Here is a 25,653-nt window from a genome sequence, read left to right as displayed (position 1 = left end):
ACAAAGAATGATAGCATGAGAAAATGAGAAAGAGGAGGTGAAGAAAGAGCTCCGACAAGACGCTGCAATTTGAACACAAAACTGTTGTGTGTGTGTGGGGTTAGGGTTAGGCTTGGGGGTGCCTGTGCTTCGAAATTTGCGATCTGCGATCTGCCTGTCTGAAGTTGGGATTACGATCATAGTATCATTACTTAAATGGCGTCTTCGAAAGCCCGCGGGCCGGAGGTTCCCCGCCCCTGCTCTAGACTGTGAAGAATTATATCTTCCTTTTCTTCTATTGGGTAGTTTACCAGGTCTTAATCAAATGTTTCCATATGGAGCATACTGACTCTTCGTACGTCCAGACCACAAGAAGGCGTCCATACCGTAAAACGCAAAGCTTTTCAACTGTATTCAAGTTGTTTACATCAAAAACTACAGTATAATGGCAAAACATGTTTGATAATCAGAAATCAGGACAGGACCATAGATGATTCCAAAAAGGACTTAGTAAAGAACATAATTTATTAAGGACCAAAATCTAAAGCAGAAATAAATACAAGAAGGAACAAAGTGTGAGATTTAATTGGTGAACCCGACAATGAAAAAACACTTTGAGTGGTAACAAAACAAAACGCCTCATCAGGCCAGTGAATTCTCAAAGTATCCCAGCTACTTCTCAACTGACACCATCATGATCAAGTTCATTTGGAATTGATTTGTCCAACACATCATGCACTCAAAATAAAGTGTTAATATTAGAAATGTTTACAGGCCTCAACATGTATAATAAATACTAAAAAGGATTTATTTTTAAAAATCAACACAAATAATCATTAGAAGAGATTAGATTTAGTTTGAGCAAACACACACGAGCCGCCCGTCTGCACGCTTGTATCCATGTATTAGACAAGGGAGGGGTCGGCTAAACGGAAACTGTTCTCATGAAATAAAAAACACAGAAAGTAGGCAGGATCGATACATTCAGAATGTGCGCACACAAACTCAAAGATTAAGACTTTTAGACGTGGGGAACATAGAATCGCGATATGGTGCAGCTTGGTTTTGCAAAACGTCTTGAAAGGTTAAAAAAGTCAACAGAATGGAGGAACTCAAAGATTGAGCCACATGGGATGAAGCTGGTGCCCCTACATTCCCCAACAGACTCAGACAATCATCATAACAGTGTTTCACCAGCAAAAAAAGGGTGTTTGTGTACATACATGTATGTAATGTGAAGGGACCGGCAATACTACTGTGGACCAGAACTACTGTGTCCCAGAACAGAAGGCCCCGGGTTTGTGGTTGGAAACACTTGCGGATAACAAATCTACAGACAAGGGAGCAGAGGCTCGCTTGGCACCATGTTTAAATCAAATGTTAAGAAATTTACAATTTGATCCATTTTTTTGCTAAAGAAATAAAAAAAAATAGTACGAAAGCAATAAATGGGGAAAGAGGATATAAAGGCGTGAGCTTATCAGCAGTAGTTGACATCCTCTCCTCTTGATCACAATGCCCTTTCAGATTACAGCAGAGCTACAGCACAGATCTTGTTCATGCACGCAGACACACACAAACACGCACACCCCTACACACACACACACACACACACACACACACACCTCTGACTGAGCCCTGTGTGCCGTCCTCCCTTCAAGTCATCACACGAAAACCCCCGAATCCTATCCACACTTCCGACATGGCTCAGTTTAAACCAGGGGGGGGGCTTAAAATGGAAAAAAATAAATAAAATAAAATTCAACCCCGGAATCATTCGAGCCGCAGCTTTGTACTTCATGGCAAGTTTAGCGAGACACATTTAAATAAATCTGTTTCAAGTCAGTTGTCTCCCAGCAAGTTCATCGTCTCCTCCTCTCCTCCGCCCGTACGCCACTCCTTTGGTTGTCCATTCTTCCATAGCAACCATTATGGCAGCATCCACAGGCTGCCCCTCCCTCCTCCCGCACAGACACACTGGGCTCCACTGCGCCGCTTTAAGACTCTTACACGCACTTTCATGGTCCGTGGCAATGGAACTGGGACGTTTAAGTAAAACGGGTTACTTTGCCTGAATAGAGATTTGACATTTGTGATCAGGGGCTAAAAACCAGGCTCTGTCATGGCAGTTAAAAGGGAATTTAAGATCCGTATTAAATCAAATAACATGAAAGCCGTTAACATCTTCAGATTGATTCCTGCTGGGTGACAGTGACGCATCTTCTCTCAGGAAGTTCCCAGGAACCGTAAACGTATATGAAGTAGTAACGTGAACTTTCCAATCCAAAGCTTTCAGTCACACAGAGTAAATGATGAGGCGTGGTTGAGCTGTGTGTGTAGCTGTAAACTCAACGCTTGTTGTGTGAGGGGCCGAACAGCTGACAGACTGCAGCACCAATCTGTAGATGTTTGCCGGATCAACTAATTATTGCGTGTGATCAATTCTCCACGAGGACTAAGCAGACGATTCATTCGCTTCAAGTTCGTTCTTCTTCACTGGATACTGTCTCAAACCAAATGTTTAAAATGTGTGTGAATGGTTTGAGATGTAATAATTTACTTCATATCGGTCGGATTTGATTTCTACACACAAAGCAGACTGAACACTTTCACGTCACTGCGCAGATACACACACTGATAAACACACACTGTTCAAAATGACACTTCAAAAGTCGGTTTCGCTAAAATAAAAGGTAGTTGTAGTAAAAACGATGAAGAGTTCACAGAGTGATCTGTGTCGGAAGCACTGGGAGTTGAACCAGGAGCTCTGATGATATGGAATCATGAGGAGGTCAGAGGGAGGCAGGGAGGAGAGGGAGGAGGTGTGGAGCACAGTCACCGTCCTCTGCTTTCCCCACACACACAGTCCTTTCTGGCGGGGACCTGTAGGCCACCGGCGGGGGTTGCTGGTGCTACGCTGCCATGAGATACTGATGGTAGAAGAGGCCGAAGAGGGACGTGGAGAAGAGGCAGGCGGCGATCCACCATGTGAAGAAGGAGAAGAGGCCCCGGAAAAGCAGGGGGCTGAAGACAGTCCGCAGGCCGCCCAGGGCCACCGACAGCTGGGCCACCGAGACCCGGGCTCCTGCCTCCACCGCCGGAGCTGCTGTGGGCGCAGCTGACGGGGACGCCTCCATTACGGGGTCAAAGTTCATTGGGTCGGTGCAAGGCAGGTCATCTACAGGATAAACGCCCCATGAGTATCCACCTGTAACACACACACACACCGACAGGGCAGCGGTGAGGAAGCGGCTGAGACTTGTGAGGAAGCGTTGAGTGTCGTTGTTAAAGGTGGAAAAGAAAACGGGCGGCTCAGGACTCACCTAAAGTTTTTAGCAGCAGAGTTGCATGTAGCAACATCACCAGCGGGGCCATGTACTGGAGTGCGATTACACACAGGTAGTAAAAAACACGGGCCACCTGGAAGGCGTCGACAAACAAACGACAACAAATTAACTTGAGATTTAAACACTTTACACATTGAAGCCGATGATGCGACTCTCATACTTCCTCACCATCTTCTGCAGATCGACGGTGCTGATGCGTCCCGCTTCCTTCTTCATTTGGTCCACACCCTTCTGGGCCAGGTTGAGGTAGGCCTGCAAGTGATGCCTCATCATAGCGAGCCGCAGCACACAAAGCAGCAGGATGACCCACAGCCGCAGCGTGTCGTACGTCTGCTCGGTCATCCTGACAGGAGAGAGAGAGAGGTGGGCGAAGGACGAGGGGTTAGAAAACAGGGAGAGTCATGAGAACAGACTGAGGGAGAAGAGAGAAAGAGGTGACGACGCCACATGAATCAGGCTTACTGGAGTCTGACCTTGACAATCTCACAGTCAGCAGCCGGAGGAGAATCAGACACCTGGTGGAATTCTAACTTGCACAAAAAAGTGGAAGATGCTATCTAGGAATGAATAACCAGCTAACAAACGGCTGCGGTTAGCGGCGTAATAAGGAGCTTCTCCTGAGGCATGACCGAATTTGTTTACCGTTTAATTTGGAGCCAAACAGACAGCATGTGTATTGTTGTCACTTCATCTGCGACTTGAATACATTTCTTATCTCACTGAACCATTGCAAATTCCATTTTCATAACTGCTGCTGCATTGTTTACATCAATTTTCCACCACCAAGACCACAATTACTCCGACTCTCACAGCTCGGTGGCGGCGGTGGCGACGGTGGCGGCGGTGGCGGCGGCGGCGCTCTGCTCCCGTTTGAAGGGCAGATAATTAGGACCAGTTCAAATCTGCACGTCTGCCCCAACACGTGTGTACCAAGAGGACGTGTGTGAAGACGCTCCGTAACTTTTGGCCCGCCATTGTGCTCGTGAAATGCAACTTGGAGCATTAAAGCCTAAATTTCCAGCATTATTTGTTTCACAGGGTGTAGGAAGTCTGAACGTGTGTGTGCAGAGGTTCTTTAAGGATGGATGTGACTGATGGAGAAGAACATTCAGAGGCACGGGGGAGCGCTCCATTCGTTCTACTTACAAAGGCACGCTTTCCTTTCCCAGAGTGGGGTTCATTATGTAGTCCTTGGTAATGGGCTTCACCCACAGCAGGACCATGATCAGAGGGGACAGGAAGTTGATGTGGAGCAGAGTCCTGGAGAAGAGAGGCAGGCAATTGAGTAAAGTGATAGTGAGCCACCCTGAGACATCGACACCCTGCGCCCCGGCCATGTGATACATTTACTGTCCAGCAATTATTCAGAGGATCTTTGATTACCCCCCCGCCCCCTCTCCCCCCCCCCCTCTCCCCCCTCCCACCTGGGGAGGAAACCAAACAGGGTACCAACATCTTTTCAATTTTAAAACTTTGCACGCTGAGCAACGCGCTCTGAATCAATCGAAAAGCGGAGGGGGGAGATAACAAAGTGAAGTGGGGGAGCGGGGGGGTGCTGGGCGCCATTACCCACAGAGCGCAGCGCCACAGTGGATTATCTGAATGTGACAGGCTCCGTGGCGGCCGTACGTGTGTCGCCCGGCGAGCTCCGAAATAGAAACCCGCCCCAACTAAGAAGTCTTGGTCTGACTCAGAGTGCTCTCAGCCTATCTGACACACTCGGAATAGCAAAGGGACGAGGATAAGCGCGCTATACGCGGACTTCACGCCGCTCGCAAAATAGGACGAGTTGACGCCGCCTGAGCAGTTGAGCGCTATTTTGGTGATGCGTTCCAGGACGCACAACAAACCCGGGAAGAAGATCTTTCCCATCCTGGCCGAGCGATGTAGAGTGGATTCATGAGTACATTTCATTCATTTACATGGAATAATGTGAATGTTTGAGGCTTCATACTCACTGAGTCACTTTGGCCGTGGTCAGATTCAGCGCGTCCAGGTGCATCTGGGCCAATCGCAGGCCGGGGAACGTCAGGAACGCTCCGACCAGGGAGCACAGGAGGGCCAGGATCAGCTTGAAGGTGAGTTTAGATATCGGCCCCCTGCGAACAACAGAGCGCAAAGTTCATAAGTGGAGGCCGTCGTTTCTGAAACAAGCGAAGATGATAGAAGAATGAATAATCCTCTTACTGGGACTCCAGGCCCTGATGCTCCAGGAACTGCAGAGCGCTGTCAGAGAAATTTGCAAAACCTGAGACAGAAACATTTGTGGACTCAGAAACAAAGGCCAAGAGCAAGCAAGACGTACGAGATGGAAGGGGGTCGGTTCATAGCACAAACACAAAGGGAGAAGTCTTAAGGGCTCACCAGTCTCCAGACCAAACTCCAGGTAGTTTTCGGTGACGATGAGGATGGCCATGGCTTTGACGAAGAAGAAAAAGGCAAAAGTAATGCAGAGTGAGCGCTCGCCTCCTTCCTCCAGCTTAAAGTAATGGGCCGTCAGGGAGAAAAGGGTCTTGCTGTGTGGAGAAAGTCAAGGGAAATCATCTCCACGCAGAGAAACAGAGAGGAACCTGGTGTTTCTGTCTCAGATGTGAGCCGTCAACCCAACACAACCCAGAAAAGCCGCCGCCTTCTTCCTGCCTGTACTCAGCTGCATACACCCTCTGAAGACAAAAATCCGGAGTGCGAAATGAGAGACGAGGCCGTGTTTGAGCCGTGTGTGAGCGTGTTAGAACACACACACACTGGGTCAGAAATGGATCAAAAGGGGCCGAGGCAGCCGGAACATTCTGTGGATGACTTGACTATCCACTTCAGTGTCATCAAAGGTTCTGAAAGGCGTGGACGCAGATTTATCAATGAATGTTAACACGGCGGTAACTGACTTCCAGCGCTTCCAGAGTCTCTTCCTTCCTCCCTGAGCACATCAATCTGCTGATCTGTGAAAATTGGACCCCCACTCTCGCGGTGCAGACAGGAAATGACACGCCGCGCGGCCAACGCTAAGCCCAAGCCGGCCAGGAGCGTCGGAGGGGGGGGGAGGGAGAAAAAAAAGATTGATCCCTGTGGCTGCTGGCAAGGATAATGCATATTATTTAACCATCATTCAGGGTGGGAAAGGAGCGGGCGGCAGCGGAGCACAAGGTGCAGGCAGTAGGAGCTTCCCTGTCATCTCAGGGCCTCTCACTGCCACTGCTGCTTCCACACAATCAAGCCACAACGATATGGACGCTCTTATAGACAAAAAGATGTTAACCTATGACGGCTACGAAGGGACGGAGTGAATTTCAATTGAAAACACTGAAGATGAGGGGGGGGGAGAGAAAAAGGTCAGAGTGCAGACGAGTCGGAATGCTGCAGTAGATTTCACAAAACTGTTATTACTAAGCAGAGAGCTCAAACGTTACCGCATAGGTTTACACGACAACACCGGCTGAGAGGGAAACAGAAGAGGATAACGAGAAGAGAGTGAAGACGAGGGGAGCAAGCGGCGACGGGAAGGATACATGACGAAGGCGAGCACGAGCAGGCACCAGACCACGCTGATGTTCATCTCTCCAGAGGGCTGAGCCACGCTGTAGTACAGCTCCGTGATCAGATACACCACAGTCGCCGCCACGGTGAAATCCACCAGCCACTGGAACTCTGGGAAGTAGTGCAGCGCTGTGGAGAGGAAGAGGAGGAGGAGACCAATTGAATGGCGTTGCTCCATAATGAAAGTTGTACGGCGAGGGTTAAACGTCTCCTTACCTAAGGTGTCCACCTCGGCGATGCATTTGGTCTCGAGCTGTAAGTCGATGTCCTTGGGAACGGTGAGCGGCTTGTTTTCTATGTGGCCGTTGTGCTTCCTAGAGAGGAGAGGACACACACACGGGGAAGACACGGAGTGAGGGAGACCGCCACTCTAACATTACCCTTAATAAAGTCATACTCCGGCGTGATCACCATCTCCAGGTCTTTCTCTCTACAAACTAGGTCGCCCACATCCAGAGCCGCAGGTCTTTGGGAAGGACCCCTATAGAGTCCTGTGCTTTTACTTACACAGCACAGAGACATTAGATATGCAAGCCACAATACACTCTTTAAAGGCATTAGGTGGATTCCCAGAGAGCAGCGAGCTACACTATAATGACCAAAACCGCTTGGAAAATTACTATTATTAATGTACTATACTTCCTAACCACACATTCTCTCAGATCCTTCACATTGAAAACAAAGATGTTTCAAGGTCAAATGTCATAGTCGTACACTTTCCTGTGAACACATGTGTATCTAACTAAACGCAGAACTTAATGGAGAATAGATTCCCGCTGACATTGACCAAGGTTGGATATAAATGACCTTTAAAATCCCTTACACCTATACTGTTTGTTATTCTGTCTCTTACTACTACTCCTAGTACACAGGGTGGCTAAATGGAATGCTGCCCAGCCGTTGCTGAACCCGCTAACAGCAGGGGAACGGCAAGCTGTTCTGGGAGCTTGAAGAAGTGTCCGCTGGGCCTCTGCAGACTGGGGGCTTTGTTTGTTCAGCCTCTCTGTGTGCTGCATTCACAGGACAATACCACTGTAAGGCGCTAGGGCCAAACACGCCCGGGACAGATTTCATCTCCGAGGCACCTGACTGGGGAGGAAAAAAAAAGAAGGGGGCTCAGCTTCGCCCCTCGCCGAGGGAGTGGGAGCGCTGACAAAAGGAGCAGAGCCGCCTGGCACGAGCTGGCAAAAGGACAGTGCTCCGGGTTATTCTTGGAGGGATTACTGAACATGTGGCGTTAGGGAGCCTTGACCTGCCTCATACGGGGTCAGAGAAAGGCCCGTGCGACAAAAGCGCCTCAAATTGGAAAGTGGACACCATGTGGAACACTGAGGATTAACTTTCAGTTCTGTCTTCCGATTCAAATTCACATTGGAGAGGACGGCACAAAGGAAGCAGCACTGAATTCATGCGGGTCAAACCTCCACCTGCAGCCCTGACAACACAAATGCTTCTTTTTTTCCCCAATCGCTTTTCAATTCCTAAGTAATGTGGGTGGAAAAGCAACTTCCCCCGCGATCAAAGCTCGACATCTGACCGCCGCGGAGATATAATGCTGTTTGGAAAAAACTTTGATTCCAGAGCGGAACTGTCATTCCCGAAAATAGAGTAATGGCTCCAAAGAAGGGGAAGAACTTTCCTCACAGCCATCAGACGGGGGGCCACTTCCCAGGCGAACTGCTCTGCGCCCTGATGAAGAGCCGCGGTGGAACAAAACAACAACACACACACTTCTGTCTCCTGGCTTTCAAACGGGCCTTAAATGAGCCACGCAGACGCAGCAGCTTTATCTCCTCGCCGACACGCCTCTGCTCTCCATCCACCTCACCATCTCATCTTCTCTTTCCGCGCCTGATGAAAGAGGTGCCACTCGTACCTCCGGTGTGCTACTGCCTTTCCCCTCCCCCCACCCATCCCCCCCTTTTACCTACCTGTCTTTCCTCTTCTGTCCTTTTTGTTGTTTCCCGGCTAAGCTCCTCAACTCATCTTCCGTGGGGTGCTGATACCACCGCAAACTGAACAAAGGGAGGCAGGGAGATGGAATCAGGCACACACACACACACACACACACACACACACACACACATATATTAACTGAGGAACAGCAAATCAAGTGCAGTAACAGACCTGCGAGGACTTTAACATAACTTATTGTCCGTTAGAAGCGAGGAAAGAGAAACTGGCTTTAGCGTCAGTGAGAGACATTATATGATTCATTGTTTACTTTCTCTTGGTCTAAATTGCTTAAATTGCTTTTATGTCGAAATGATCTGGGTCTTGGTCTTGTAACGTTTCCTCAATTTGCTAAATCTTTTAGTGTTTTCCAAAAGCAGACAAAGCGTTGCCTCACAGTTCGGCCACTGGGTTAATAATAGTCTGAAGGCTGCGGTGATTGGCGTAACAGCATCAAGGTTATCAGTCTCCTTAAGGACGCAGCTTGAAATGAGAGCTAATTTAAGAGCCCTCTGGAAACTTCAATGCACTCTCCTTAACTTTGTTTAGAGACGCTCTTGTCATAGCTTCCTGAGGAGCCGTCTGAGTGTGTGTGAGGACGGAATGCACGCCGCTCGCTTTTTCTAGCATGTTTACTTATTTGTTGTGGGAAAAAAATGTAGGTTTCAAACGTCTGAAAAAGAATGGATGAATTATTAAATGTGTTTACTGAATAACACATGCGGCACTAATGAGTGTGAACGAGGCTGGATGAGCCTCATCCTCGCTCCACTCCGCCCAATATTGGGACACTCTTTGGTCTTTGCAGTATGACATAATTAGGCTTTTTCTTCTGCTGTTCAAACTCTTTAACAGACCGCTAAACCCAAGATAATCTAGAAGGCGAGTCGGAGCTTTGGTGGCTTTTGTTCAGGTTGATACAAACGCCGCAGACATATTTATAAAACGCCTCTCAGAAAATCAGGCAGGGAGCACATGTACATGATTCCATATTACCTGCCACTGCACAGCAGCCATCTTGCGAAGGAATAATGAGGTATGATTTTTTGAATTACACTGGCCATTACCATGGTAACCACCAGCTGCACACCAATCACACCCTGTGAAAACAGAGAAGTCAGAGTGAGGTCTGGATGTCACATTGACCTTGTAATTAGATAAGACTTAACAATCGTCCGCTGATGTGCTCAACACAGACAGTCACTTTAAATGTGGGTCCTCATGTGTGTGTGTGTGTGTGTGTGTGTGTGTGTGTGTGTGTGTGTGTGTGTGTGTGTGTGTGTGTGTGTGTGTGTGTGTGTGTGTGTGTGTGTGTGTGTGTGTGTGTGTGTGTGTGTGTTGGTAGAACACAAAATACAATTATGGGCCCCAGCTCAAACCAACGCTCGACTACAACTAGAGGTAAACCAAAAACTCAAAGTGGAATCAGAATGGATCTGGCTGAACGCTGAAGGGGGAAAACCCCTTGCAGAGGCCCAAACATGTAAACACTGACTGATTTGTGTTGCTGCTGCTGCCGCCTGCGTCCACGTCTACATTTCCGCCATTTAATATTACGTATCATTTTCTTTGAAACCGGTAAAAGCCGGTGGCCGAGCCCTAGATAAGTGACCCTCGTGTCCGATGTTGTGCTCTTGTATCGCGCCCATGAATCCGTTCCTCATTCTACCTGCACCTTGACGGGGGATTAATATTCAAAACATGGAGGTACAAGATTAATGTGACGTTTGTGCAGCGGAACATTTGACATTTTGCTCAAATATTTGTCAGCGATAGTGAAGCTCTAATGAAACACTCCTGCAGACTCTCCTTCATTTAGGAAAAATAAATAGTTTTGTGTTTGATGGAATAATTTCATTCTAATTTCATGTAATCATTTCTATTCAAAATATTTTGTTGCGCAAATGTATTTGCATGTGGCCATCAGGGACATTTTAGATTAATTGACAGTAGAATATGAAGGCATATTTCTCCTGGATGAAATGAAACGGACTTTTAAATTAATTAAAAGTCAACACAGAGTTTTTTTCTCCTTCCCTCTCAGGAGGCGGCTGCAACATCTGTCACAATGTCAGCCTGCCAGCGCCCGGGAGAATGAGCAGCCAGCACTCCTGGGGTAGACGGGGCTAAGATTGAGCAACATGGGGAGCTCAATATCAACCCGGCACATTTAGATCAATATTCACTTAGGCTTAAGAGGCCAGAATCATTGCCGGCGTGCTGCGCTTTTCTCCCCTTGCGGTGGGCTGACGTCTGTGGGTTGTGCGATCTCTTTAGCAATAAGGAGAAATCGTTGGTATCTGAGCCTGCACACACTGAAGCAGGGAGAAGCAATTAGCCCCCTAATCCCTAAAATGTTTTTCTGTTCATACCTGAGCTTCCACCGGCTAACTGGTGGGGGGAATTCTGAATTACGCCTCATGAAATCAAACCGGCTTCTCTCTGTCCTCGGTATCGGACGCACAATGGATTAGCAGAGAAAAGTGCGGGAAGACAACTCGACTGGGGACACCGCTGTCCCACCAGCTGATTCAAGAGGAGAGGACGATTTCAACTTAATGTCCCTCATGCTGAGCTTGGTCTGCTTATTGCATGGAGCGTCTCAGAACTGTCCCAACATGTATTGTTGCTGGTAAAGGATGGATGGATGGAAATACTTAAGACTTGGCTGTTTGAGGTTTGCAGCATGAGAAATTCAGAAGCTTTGATCATGTTGTTGTATAACCTTCCTTTAAAGTTTGACTCACTGATCAGGCTCTATGCAAACCCTTCTTTTTACTATATTGCCGCTGCACAGACCGCTTTTTTTGCAAAACCCAGGAACAGGTGATGGACAACTGAAGACGCGGGAGGGTGTCAAAGATTTGTTGTTAGTTTGTCATTTACGCCCTGTCGGATGCATCTCTTGGCCAGAATGCGACCTCTCTGAGTCAGGGGAGCGTTTCTGCGTATGCACAACACTCAGGCTATATAGGTCAAAGGGAAAACTTCTAGTTAGGTGGATGCTGACCGTCGACTGTGGGGGACCTGCGAGGATCTGCAGCTCGGGGGAAATTGAGCCAGCATGGACTCTCTTATCTGGCCCCGGTCCGCTTGACCCCCTCCGCAAAAGGACCAAATGAAATCTGTCGGGGGGTTTGGAGCTGCAGTGATAACCAGCGGTCCTCAGAGCCCCACGCCTCAATTTCACCCATGAAGCCAGGGGAGCTCTCATACTGACCCCTATTTCCCCCATGTGCCAGACCACCAAGACTAACTGTCCTGATTCCTTCATTCTCCAACTGGAAAGTGTTCAACTGCTGAGTGTTAAATAAACTCCACTTTTAATATAAATGTCACAGTTCCTGCTGGAGACGAGTAACAAATCAATACAGGCCTAACCCGGGCACTGTAACAAGGAACCAGCTGACATCCACTGTTTCTGTTATTACTGTGCTGTACCGTGATGGAGCGTGAAATCAGCATGAGTGTAAGGAAACGTTACAGCAAACACAGAACACATCTGGCTGCTGAGTAACATAAACAAGAGACCCAACACGTGCAAGCTACATGAACCGTAACTTGATTTGCCTGTGAGTGTGTGTGTGAGCCCTCTAACGGACATGCCCTGACCTGCCCAAGGTGTACCCTGCCGCTTGTCATAATCTCATCAGGTTACGTTGTTGATGATGTCAGGAGTGTTTCATTGGAGTCATTTCACATGATTGACTCTTGGCTGTTTGGACGGAGGACACATTTAAACATAAGCATACCTAAAAGACCATTTAAAGTGTGAAGACCTTTTGGCTAAGGAGGAAAGTGGGCTTTCATAGATGCATCATGAATGTTTTATGATCTGATGACCTGATTATTACAGGTGCGTGATAAAGACTGAACCAAACAGACCTGATCAGTCTGGCAGGCTGGTATCATTGATATCTGACCAAACTAAACTGTAGTGCACACATTTACAGGCTGCATCTCACCTGTTACTGGTTATGTTATTAACTACCGCCATGACGTTCATCCGTGTAGTTCAACTGTGAAACATTTTACTTGTGCGCTCAAAACAAGCCACAGACACCATCACAGCTCGTTTAAATGTACACGTATGGGCAGTAACACAAATAATAGACGTATGGCATCATAGTACGTACACAGTTATTACACTAAAGGCACTTGCTTTGACCTCTGGGGGCATCTTGAGGTCAAAGTGATCCTATCAGCTGAGCGCACACCTTGATTCCATTACTAACCAGCTACATACCAAGCTAACGGCTAACACGGCCGATACTGCTACTTAAATTAATATGTCTATAAACCAAACACACCAACACCTGCTAATATCAACATACACACACACGGCACACCAGTGAACACACACTCCACAGCATTATGATGTATTTACGGTACAACCCGCAGTAAACGTTCGCTTAGCTTGCTAGCATACGAATGCACAGGTAGCTCAGTTCAAGCAACCTACTCTGGCTAGCAGGCTAAGCTAACCATACACTGGGAAATTAAAGAGAGAAATCTGCTGAAAATCGCAGCCATAACACAAACAAACACAAACATCCCAATTGCATCATCTTCTCTTATTTGTGTTTAAGAAATCAAACGCAACGACGAGAAGCAAACGGTGCGTTCAGGTGCTCGCTGTCAGACTCACCATGTTGATGCAGTGCAGCTGAAACGGACTCAACCCCGACAACACGAAGCACCCCGAGACGGAAGTCGAGCGGCGAGGAGCACATAAGACCTTTTTGCGATGGTTATGCCCAAAATGAACGGATTTTTCTATCGCACAGACGCGTTACATCGTTTCAAAAAAATCAATTGATTCAACCTCCGCCTCCAAGTATTTTCAACAGCAGTAGAGGTCACGCTACAACTCTGGGTAATTGGTTGTCTGTAGATATGCCTGTGCACAAATAGTAAACTATGGCTCTTTTACTTTTCGTTTTTGGGAGTAATTAAAATAAAAAACATTTAATGAAATGACTCGTATAAATTCAATCCATTTATAATTCAAATATTTGCCTAAAATTTTAATCTACTCTATAATTTTGTAAAGGATTATTTTAGAACGCCATTAGGACCTCCACAACCGGAAGACACCTAACAGTCACAAGCACACATGACTGATGTGCAGTCCGAACAGATACTGCTTAGAACTAACAAATCCTTTAGAATGATGGTTTTGGTCATAAACTTAATCATTTTATTAACATTTTCATAAACAATACCTGTCCGCTCATTGAGGGGATTGTTAGTGATGCACGTGTTTAATTACAGCTTATGTTACTGTGTAATTGTTCAGTCATATCGAAACCAGCTCCAACAGTTATGCAATAATATAAACACAACTCAACTTCACTGAGAAGACTTTACTGCACTAATGTATGATGCATTCAGGTCATTTTCAAAGAGAAAAGTAAAATTTGTTTACCAGTTAGGGAACAAAACTGCCATAAACATTTTAAATGGTTTAAAGTGGAGCTCATACACTCATTTCATCACTCTGCACATGCACCTTGTATTTTATTGTGTATATTGAGCCAAGTCCGAGTGTTTTCTGAATCTGAATCTGAAACAAACGTTGCTGCAATTTGTCTCTTATTTCACACTTCATCATGAACAGGTGTGCAGTAACTCAGTACAGCGACTTCATTAGAGCACTTTTCCTAAGGGGTCAATATTTTACACATTTCCATTTATTCAATTGACACTATGGCTCAAAGCGACTTACAGTAAGTCCTTGTCACTGGCAGTACTCCAAAAACTCCTTTAGAAATCACTAACAAGGAGATAGTTTCCTTTTCTATTAGTTTTGGAATGGAATTTTTGCACATTCACAAATAAAGTGGAAATAAAGTCAATATTACATTACAAGAACAATATTCTGGTCGGTGCATTTCTGTTTAAAGACAACACACAGTACTCAAACATACATATGCACGCACAAACTTCTATATGTGTGTGTTTGCACCTGCACACTTGTATACTGGAGGGGAATGGCACATACACATACACACATACGTATCAACATGTGTCTATATCAGCTCGGCTGTATTTGCCCATGCGCATATGTTGACTGAGCCCTCCTCTCATGTTGCAGGGATACCTACCCCACCCCCTCCATGCATCACGCCAGCCCCTCGTGGCGCGTGGACACACTCACACACTGCAGGAGTGTGTTTCAATCACCTGTACTACGAATTCACCGTTTAAAAAAAGAAAGAAGAGCATTCCGCCCTATAGGGGCCCATGAGACACCTCTGCAAATAATGATGATGTCAGCAATGAAACTAATTAAGTCAAAGCAATGCGATATTCTGTGTGAGAAACTAAATTCCGTGAAATAAAAGCATTGACAGTAGTGAAGCGCAGACATGTTGTATTGGGGGATCTAGGCTATTCCACATACAGTAGTTTACACTGATTTTCCTTTCATTTATAATTGAAGGGTGTCTCATACTCCACATTCTCCACACTGTATTCCATATCACACTCAGCACTATCACTGCTGCCGTTTGAACTCTATTCTCTCTGGATCTCCTTTTTTCTTTTTCTGTTCAACAATTCAGTGTAGTCTGTTCTTTTTAGTCAGGCTTGTCTGTAGCTTGTTTTATTTTTAGATGAAACATAATAGCCAGGATCTTCAGTGTACTGTGAGAGTTTCACACCCCTTCCTAGTGTTTAATCCATGTGACATCTCCTCAGTGCCTGCTGGTTCGTTTGAGCTTCAACTCACAAGCCTTACAGTATAAATAAAGATGATGAGAATATTACAGTAAGAAAAAAAATCTCAGCCTAGTCAATCAAATAGATTCACTGTTGAATGTCACAATTCATTTTTAATGGCAAGGCTTTTTGTGTGTGAGTGTTAGTGAGCATTATACATCATTTCCTTCTTTTATTAATCAAACAACAGTTTGAAATGTGTGTCACTGATCTCAGCCGCATACCTCCAAGCAGAGGAGGAAAATAGAACAAAAATTCATGTCAGCTCCTCGCGAGTAGGACAGAAAATGGTTCAGGATGTAATTCTCTTTGGTGCAGCGCCTCCTCCGTTCTCTGTAATCTACAAGGATGCAAATTACAATGCAAATGCAAATACTATTGAATAATGTATGTGTAGCAGAAAGTTCCTTCGCAGAAACCGAGAGCCTTTTTCCTTAATGTGGCATTTGCAGCGCACATTTGGAGAACCGCAGAAATCCACCATAGAATTTCACTATGTAAAATTCAACAATTTAGTCAAGCCATCGCAGAAATGAGGTTGAACTATTCAGTAATCAAAATAGTCTCCATTTCTGGATTATGTCAAATTCAGCACTCAGCGTGTCAGTGCACCATGTTGCTGCAGTCTCTATACATCCGCACACCAATCAGCACAAATCCTTTTGTCAGTAAATTTCATTTCAGATCCATGATCCCTTTTTGGTGTTGACATTATTCCAATGTTTCACTGCTTCAGATATATATACTATATGAAAATGTCACTCCAAACCACTATTGACATTAGATCCCATCTTCACATTTTGCAGTGCCTTTGCATTCCACACTGTACCAAAGCCTTTCCAAGGGCTTTAGTGTTGTTCTGATTTCTGTAAATTAAATTGGAGTATATACAGAAAGCATTTATCTTCACGCTGCAGGGGAAAATTACATCTATTACGATTAATAGAATTCATATACACTTGAACACATGCATATTCTCTCTTTTTTTCATATCAAAAAGCCTCTAACACGGCTGTGTTCAGGCGTCTCCCTCAGCGGTTTTTCCATCAGGAATTGTAATTAAGCAACAGCATTCATGAGTGGGCCTGCTCATTTAGCCTGCGTCTGAGCTTAGACAGCTTTAGAGGGATGGAAGAATAAATCCTGGTGGAACAAGGAAATGTATGTCACAGGGAAATCACAGCAGACACAAAAACACCTACTCCAAATAGATTTAGTGTTACTTTGTTTGCAGTAAATTCTCCGCCTATACATACTAAATAAACTAAATATTTTGTCATGGGACGCGCATTTCATCTTTTTGTGTCTGTAAAGATTTTACACTATGATAAGGTTTTAATAGACCTATAACATAATGTGTGCATAATAGTCCTTTTACGGTTAGAAATGGCCTGTAAAGCAGTTATCTGCTTTTATTCAATCATCACGTATGAACATTTCATTTTTTGTGTGAAATATATTTACAGGGTGTGAGATTACTGTGATCACAGGGGCCAATGCTGTGGACCTGGTGGGGGAGAGTATGGCAAAGGGTGACGCAGAACACTAGAGACATTTTCTATTCAGTATTTCAAGCTGAAAATATCTGAAAATGCAGCTTATTGTAAAATGAATCACTACTTTGTTCAGAACTGAATAAAAAAATATGGTTTAACTTTAATTAGCATCTTTCTCTGCTCTCTCTTCCGTTGACATAAAATACTGCGTTACATACTGTGAAACTGATTTGATGTGGTCTATTCGTCAGTTTCCTCATTCTAAATTAGCAAAAAGGGATATTTTGTATTCAAGGTGTCATTTAGCTGTAGTATTTTATCAGCTATAAATATATATATTCAACGTATACATCTGGAAATTGAACCTGTAACAATTCCAAAACTGCAGCACTTTAAATGTATTTCATTTAGCTGATATGTTGTATGTTAGTTTTCATGAACGGACATGAATGAAGACACATGAAGAAGTGTTGGGTGCCATACCGTTTGACAATGTTATCATCTGTTTTAAACCACAAAATAACGGCACTATCAGGGTGTTAATTCATTTATCTAAAACCGGTTGTGTGGGCAAATCAAGGAAATGCAAAAAAACACAACAATACCAGGAAATCTAAATGCATTTTTCGTCCTTTAATTTAATCCAAGACTGGTGCATATATCAGAACCTACTGTGGAAGTGTGTGTGTGTGTGTGTATGTGTGTGTGTGTGCATAAAGCAAGATGAACACTGGCAGAAAGGAAAGAGAGAGAGAGAGAGAGAGAGAGAGAGAGAGAGAGAGGGAGAGAGGGGGAGAGGGAGCTCATTATAATCAGGCAATTATGCTGGCAGAATTAGAAGCATCCTTATTTTGTGGTGTGGCAGTCTGAGTGTGGAGACGTTTCTAAGTGACTGCAGACCGATGCATGGATATGACAGAGTGAGTGAATATGGAGCATCTGCAGTCTTGTTTATGAAGACGACATTTGGAGTTAAAAGCCCGTGTGTTTGGCTTTTTTGGGGATCCAGTGAGTCATGCAGGGCTCCCCAGGTTCAGGGCTCTAATTTGCATTGATGAGGATTTTTTTGTCTCCCTTTCCAGGCTTTGGCTCAGCGGCACTGAGACAACGATAGTTATAACTCAGGACCACAGCTGTACTATGAGTGCCGTCCAGACTGTGGTATATAAATAAACTGCATGTTTTTTTTTCAGTTAAATTTTGCTCGAAGACATTTGTGCTGTCACTGTTTGTATCAGTGAGTCTGTGTCCGTGTGTATGTGTGTGCGTGTGTGTGTGCGTGTATGTGTGTTTGTGCATTACAAATATTTTTTTAATGCTAATTTTAAAGTAGAATATGTAAAAAATATACATTTTTTTAATAATACAGGGTATTTGAATATTCTAGCTAAAGAAATATGTAAAAAAATTGTGAATTGTTTTTGTGAAAAGATTTTCTATTAAACAATTTTATGAAAAGTCTGAATTCATCCAACTGTTCATGAAAATTCCTGCAATAATTATATGATTTTCTTTGCTAAATCCAGACTTGCCACATGTGTTTTTGCACCGATGACATTTTTCACGCTAAAGACTTTGACCTTAGGTCAAGGGTGTTTGACCAGCATTTGACTCTTGACCTCTAATACGTGTTGTCTTATCAACTCGCCTGTTAATGTATATTGATCATTGCTCCCTAGAGACAGAAAGTAGAAAAAACAACTCTATAGTTGTCATATTATGCTGTAAAATTAAATGTTTATTTTAGACACACACATAGACACACAGTGTTGCTCACACAAAAATAATAAAGGAAAAATAACAAATTAAGAAAAAATACTTGCGGTCTCATTCTCAGTTAGCAATATTCTTTTTTCTTAAAAATTAACAATCACAATATTAGACATAAATTACAGGTAAAGGAAGAGAATAAAATAAAGCAGTTACAACCAGTGCCATAATAGGGGGAAAAGATATGAAGAATAAGGGAGTGGAATCAGCTATAATCAGGATGAGCTATCAAACAAATGTATGTTTGAAGAAGTGATTTAAATGACGACACTGATTCAACTAAGCAGATCTCCTCTGGCAAGTCATTCCAGAGCCTTGGGCTCCTGACAGCAAAAGCTCAGTATACATTTTAATCAGTTTACACAAAGTAAGTGTGTGTGTGTGTATGTGTGTGTGTGTGTGTGTTTGTGTGTGTGTGTGTGTGTGTGTATACAATCCATTGTGCTTTGTGAACACACCCTATTAATTAAGATAGTAAAGGAGATGCAGCCCTAACACCCCACATTCCACAACGTTTCCACTTTCAAACCTCAGAAATAACATGGAGTGTTTCTATTTGTGTGTGAGCATGTGTTTGTGTGTGGAGGGGGTCCCTGTGTGTGTGTGTTGGGGGGTGGGTTAAGATGAACAGTGGAATGACGACTCTCTGAAAGTTCTCAGGGAAGTGCTTGTGTCTGGCCCAGGAGCAGGCAGCTGATTTGGGATAGAGTGTTAGCATAACAAAGGGCCTGAGCCTGTGAACTTGGGGCACCTTTCGACCCCGGCGCTGTGGAGATGAATAGTCCCTGTGCTTCCCCATAGAGCACCCCCATGGCTACCCTGATCGTGGCTAAATTGTTAATCAGGGTAATTTAATAAAGTTTTCAATATGCCTCATCTCTCATCAGGAAAGCATTCAGGGTCTTCTCTCCTTCCCGCTCAAAAAAAGGCCTCCTATTCAGTCGGGCGAGACGGGCAGCTGCAGGTCTCCTCAATTGAAATGTTCAAACATCAACAACACGACGGCATCAGCGGCACATTTGCGTTGGTGCGTGTGGTATGTTTGTATCTGTGTGTTTGCATGTGTGTGTGTGAGCCACTCCTCTGTCTTTCCTCCCAAACTTGGAACATGAAAGACCAATTTATCCGTGTGTAAATCTGGACACCTACACTCACATGCACAGACAGGGTGAATGAAAGAGGGCGTAGAGGGAGACAGAGAGAGAGAAAGAGAGAGAAATGTGCAAATACTGAGATCATTTAACTTTGACTTTGACCTGCGCTCAGAACAGCTTTAGACAGCAAAACAGCAAAAATGAGGCAACGTCTTTTGTCAATCTGTCTAACCTGGACGAGAGTGAGGTCATGGCGAGCAGTAACTCTCCGTCTCTGGACAGGTGACGTCAGCTCACCTGGTGTTGCCGTGGTGACTCATCGGATTCTAGGCCCTTGATTTGCGTAAATTGGAAACCCACCAACCCTTACACACAGACACACACAGACACACACACACAAAGAAAAAGAGGGTCCGGGTCCTGACTCTGCTGTCTATAAATACTGCTGTAATCGAGGATGACTCAGACGCTCGGAAGGATGAGGAGACTCGAGGAACAATATAGCACAAGCAAGGAAAGGAGTGTGTACATTTTAGCTCTGGTGTATTAGCCCAGACTTGTTGGCAGGAAACAGAGGGCCAAGAACAGGAAACAAACATGTTTTTCAGTGTGACAGCTTGAGCTCGCTAATTAAGAACAAAACATGGCCACAGCAGTCTGTGATAATGTCTACCATGCTAGCGTTTAAGCATGTGGGCAAAGACAACAGATGGACATTGTTCTTAAACGCTAACTTGTTTATAGTTGATTCTTAAGTTTCTGTAGGTTGTTTCTCCCTGACGAATAAGTTTACAATTAAAAGATTCAAGTAGTAAACTACTGAAGTACGCGCATATTGTCTTAAATTTGCTTGCAGTCCAAGACACTGGAGACAATTCCCCTCACTAACTTAGGAAGGTTCCCAGCTGTACAATGATAAATGAATGAAACAAATTATATAGCTAAAGATATTTGAGTAAAATAAAATATTTAACAATCATTGTACTCAGTGGCTGTATCCAACATGTCTCGACTTTGTTTTTTGCCCTCTTCTTTGTCTTTCTCCCTCCCTCCCTTTTCGTGTTGTCTCTGTTTTTGTGTCGCTGAAAACATTTCACACGGTGTTGTGTCTTTTTTTAAAATACAGCGTTGGCATGTTGACAGTTAAAGCTGTACATGTCGGCACAGGCCAGACACGTATATGCAAACACTAGCTAATTAGCATAGCACCTAGCCACAAGCAGCCTGTGTGCTAACACAGACACGATGACGTGTCTCAGGCCAGCAGACCGTGTTCCCCTGTGGGCTATTGAATGGAAGTGGCCTGTTCCTGTGTACTTTGTCTAAGGCTGGATGTTAATTTATGCCGTGTGACGAGATGATAATTCACCAGACTGCACCCCAAATCCAAAATCCAGACATGTGTCCATGGGAACCACCGACAGTCAAGTCAACAAGATGTCGACAAAGCCGAGACAAATACCAGTCAAGACTCGTTTTTCACCGGGGATTTTAAGCAAGAGTAAATTTCTGCAGATTGTTTATACACTACTCGATAATTAGCTGTTTATGTGAGCTCCTAATGTGATGTTGTCTATTTTTGTAAATGCCAAAATCTTGAATCTTGCTCTGAGACGACTTTGATGTTGATATATGTAAAATGAAACTTCCAAGTCACAGAGTCGCAGATTGTTATGTGGATGAATGTGGTCCAAGTTTAAGGGCATCCTCGGGAAGTTTGGATGTATAATGGTGTTTATTGTGCTGCTAGTATGACAGGAAATAGAATTTATCAACAAGGAAACAATGGTATTATTGGCCCCTTGGGGGGACAGGGTCTAAATCTGGGGTCAGGACCGTGGGGCCACGTCTAGACGGCCTGCTTTTGTGGTTACAGGGTTTCAGCCGGTTTCACCCTTTCATTGGGAGAACTTGACCCGTGTCTAGCTGCCATGAGACTCAGACAGAGAGATGGAGAGAGACGGACTGAGACAGAGATAGTAATAGTGTGCCCATAGCCATTATTAAGAGAGGAAATTTAGGGGGTAATACAAATTAAATGCCCTGTAAGCCATAGAAACATTTTAAACAGTTTCTCATATCATTTGCAACTGCACTTGCAATTTCACTTATGATAACTGAAAGGATTTTATTACTTTCAAGACTGCAAGTTGTATATTTCAGTGTTAACCACAAACAGACCTGTCTGACCTCAAAATCTTCAAGACCTCCTGGAACTCTGCAGAGACCTCAATCCAAACAGTAGCTAATGTAGAAAACAACACTCATAAGGCATTAAAGCCCACCAATGACAATACAAATACACAGATGTACCAAAACTCCCATTAAACACCAAATTCAAATCCTGCTCTTTTCTTAGCTGCCGCCTGTGTTTGGAGCCGGGCAGGGTGCTGCTGCGGGGCATGGTATAATTGAAAGGCTGAAGAAGAATTCTGGTTGTTTAAACCAACCAGCAGGCAGTGAGGGCATGATGGGAAAACAAAGCCAGAGCCCCAGGAGTGGGTGACATGACATCACTAATGGAGGAGCAGAGAGGAACACCGCCTCTGTTTTGTTACCCTTCGTCCCCGTGACAACCAGCAGGTTGAAGATGCTGCACAGTACATTTCAGAAATTCAAATCTCAAGTTTGCACGCCTGAATCTAGGTGGATCACAATGATCTAACACGGCTCTGCTGGGTGTTGCTTCCTTATTCAGTATTATTTTGATTTAGATGGTGGTTTCTAATACTTTTTTTGTCATGATTTATATTCAGTATGTTTATTATGTGCACTCTGTGTATTTTTTATCATTTCATTTCATTTTCAGGGGGCATTTTTATTATCTTCAGTCAGTGACAACACACAAAAATGTGTCTATATATGAAAAATTATGTTTATCAACTAAACATATGATAACTATGAAATATACGATAAATTAAATATGCAATATAAATATGATAGAATAGGGTCATTTAATAGTGTAATTATAGATTTTGGGGTGAATGCATTTAAACAGAATAATGAACCCTTACTATGCAGCCATCATGGCTTCATTAGCATGGGATGTTTCCAATCTGGATGAAATTTGTTGCAAGGGTGAAGCACAGCACGGGGAACTATAATATATTATCATTATATATAAAAATGATGTCTTAACATTGCAGACAGATCTTTCCTTTATATTTTGTATCAGGCATGTAACGTGTAATGTGCAATGTGTAATGTGCAACATGTAATGTGTAACGTGTTGTACAATACCAAATATGTGTAGAAACTTGCTATGATGCGTGATCATACTGATTCAGTAGCATGCCAACAGTAAGATACGTCTTTAAATTGTTACGGAAATAGATACAGAAGAACATTACGTTTATTATTGTCAGTATATGCTGAGAAAAAGATGTATTTTTTCCAGGTTTGTTCGCCCTGGCGGAGGTGTGCAGTGTGGTTACTTTTAAATTCTTTCTGTGGCTGGACTCAAAGATACAGGGCACAAGGAGCACATATGGATTTATTTACGGCTGCACATGAAATGGAACCTCTAAATTTTCTGCATTCAGTTCCATGTACAGTATCTCAATACATACGTGGCTGTGGACAGTATGTGATGGCTCAGTGTGGAGAGTGTGAATGAACTATTCTATTTAAGCAATATTGAAAATCTGTGATGTTCCTTGAGACTTTTCCATTTCACACCACTGCCCGGTATTTTCCCTTCTGATAGACGAGAGTTTGACACAGGTTATGTCTCAGCGGCGGCTATGAATTCCCTCAAAGCAAATCAGTAGGCATGGCTGTCTGTTATTGACCCACATAAGGAATCCAAACCCACCACCTGCAGCTCATTTTAGCCAGCAATAAATATCTATGTTACAGTACATATCAATAAACCCATCACAGAGAAGGGCAGAATGGACGGAAAGGGGATCTAGATTGAAAGAGGGAGGGAAATAGGGAATGAGAGAGGGCAGAGGTGTGAAAAGAGAGAACCAGAGAGGAGCAGGGAGAGAGAGAGCGCACATGAGAGAGAGAGCAGAAAGCGAAACCCGTTCGTCTGTTTCGGCCCTGTGGTCTTGTGCCTCCTGGGATAGCTGAACACTCTGTCAAGATTCTATACTTCAAAATCAATCACTCTCGACTGGGCACAAAAAGAAAGACAGACGCATTCACACACACACTTGTGCAGCCTACAGCATACACAAAGAAACACCTACACGCACACACTACATGTTATGGCCCAAATTCTGCTGTTGTCCAGCTCCGACATGACGGCCTCAGCAAGCTACAACATGTGAAGTAGCACAACAGAAAAGAGGAAAAGATCAGCACAATTTCCTACATAAAAGCAGACTTTGCAGGGCTGTGGTAGCTGTGCCATGACTAAAAGAATAAAAGAGGCATGAATAAATGATCAAACCCTTGAATTAAAATCACTTTAATGTCCAAGAACCTTAAAGACTCTCATTTAATCTCAGGTTCTTGCAAATTTAGTGCTTCATTTCTGTAACGATTTTAAACTGCTGTTTAACATTCATGCACCTCTGACATCCCCCACGTGATGCATTAGATTAGCACAATCTAAAACACACACACACACACACAAACACACACACACACGAACACACACACACACACACACACACACACACACACACACACACACACACACACACACGCACGCACACACACACTCACACACACACACTCACACACACACACACACACACTCACACACACACACACACACACACATACACACACACACACACACACACACACACACACACACACACACACACACACACACACACAGCCTCTGCGCTTTGTAAATCCTGAAAACTTAAATACACACCAAGGTAGTTTCAGTAAGACCTCATTTTTCTCTCTGTGAAGTTTCCAGACTCAGAGTTCGGTATCTTGTCGTCTTTGGGTGCATAGTACTTGTGAATCTTCTCCCAAAACAAAATAAGATAACACAAAGTCCTGCTATCTGTAGATAAAAGTGAAATACTGTGCCGTCTAGTGGGAGAAAAAAAGAGCAGGGAGAGACAAAGGAAGGAGCAAAAAAGTTCCAACACATAATGGTGTTTGGAAGTTTTATTCTTCTCCTCGCCAGCAGCTACCAAGGTCATTCTGCTGCCGGGGCCACAAGAACATCTTAATGTAAACTATATCGTTTTGTTTTTCCAAAGTTCTATTTCAGTAGTTGAGTTCTTGCAGTTATTTCTCATTGCCTATGAGAGTTCAACCCTAAGTAAGTGCCTGTAAATTCATCTGATATCCTTATTTCACATCATGGCTGGAGATAACAGAATCAGGTTTCCAATAAGGGCTTTCAAGGGCACACACACACACACATACACCTACATGCACGCACTCGTCAGGATTCATTCAGGATCATAGTAGGAATATTGTCTTACTCTATCAACAAGTTCTGTTAAAATACATTGGAAAACAGTATGATGACATACCAGATCCAGACAGCTTTGGTGTCAGATGTCAAAGGAATTTACTCACTTCCACAAAAATATTACAGCCCTCAGTCATTTCCTCAGGTATTAAAACTTATCAATCAACCCTCATAAAGGCAACAGGATAATCCTGGAGATACAGTAGAGTAAATTAGATGTTTGCTCTGGTGCAGATTACAAAAACACGACACAGACCTTCTGCTTTCTCTCTTTGTTACTGTGAGGAATCAAATCCTTTGGGAAACTGATCCCGGCCTTTCAAAATAAAAGCACACTGCGTACATACAAAACACATTACACATTA

General features: G+C 44.0%; 1 protein-coding gene across 1 annotated transcript; it reads right to left on the bottom strand.

The window, feature by feature from the left end:
- Positions 1-548: 548 nt before the first annotated feature.
- Positions 549-13,671, bottom strand: tmem161b (transmembrane protein 161B). The gene is made up of 12 exons (XM_076159822.1): positions 13,462-13,671; positions 9,810-9,913; positions 8,792-8,875; positions 7,077-7,174; positions 6,833-6,989; positions 5,691-5,842; positions 5,514-5,574; positions 5,285-5,425; positions 4,473-4,586; positions 3,495-3,669; positions 3,303-3,399; positions 549-3,187 (listed from the first exon to the last, which is right to left on the bottom strand). Exons 1-12 carry the CDS (start codon positions 13,462-13,464, stop codon positions 2,892-2,894), a joined length of 1,482 nt encoding a protein of 493 aa, XP_076015937.1. The 5' UTR covers positions 13,465-13,671; the 3' UTR covers positions 549-2,891.
- Positions 13,672-25,653: the final 11,982 nt, after the last annotated feature.

Source organism: Genypterus blacodes, unplaced genomic scaffold, assembly GCF_046128005.1.
Source record: "Genypterus blacodes isolate CSIRO-AG114 ecotype Tasmania unplaced genomic scaffold, CSIRO-AGI_Gbla_v1 ptg000099l_1, whole genome shotgun sequence".
Classification (NCBI taxonomy): Eukaryota; Metazoa; Chordata; class Actinopteri; order Ophidiiformes; family Ophidiidae; genus Genypterus; species Genypterus blacodes.
This window is presented reverse-complemented; position numbering and strand designations above follow the sequence as displayed.

Coding starts and splice junctions, on each gene's coding strand:
- tmem161b (XM_076159822.1), bottom strand. Junction 4,587..5,284: donor ACCACGGCCAAAGTGACTCA/GTGAGTATGAAG, acceptor TCTCTTCTCCAG/GACTCTGCTCCACATCAACT. Junction 3,400..3,494: donor CCGTCGATCTGCAGAAGATG/GTGAGGAAGTAT, acceptor GACGCCTTCCAG/GTGGCCCGTGTTTTTTACTA.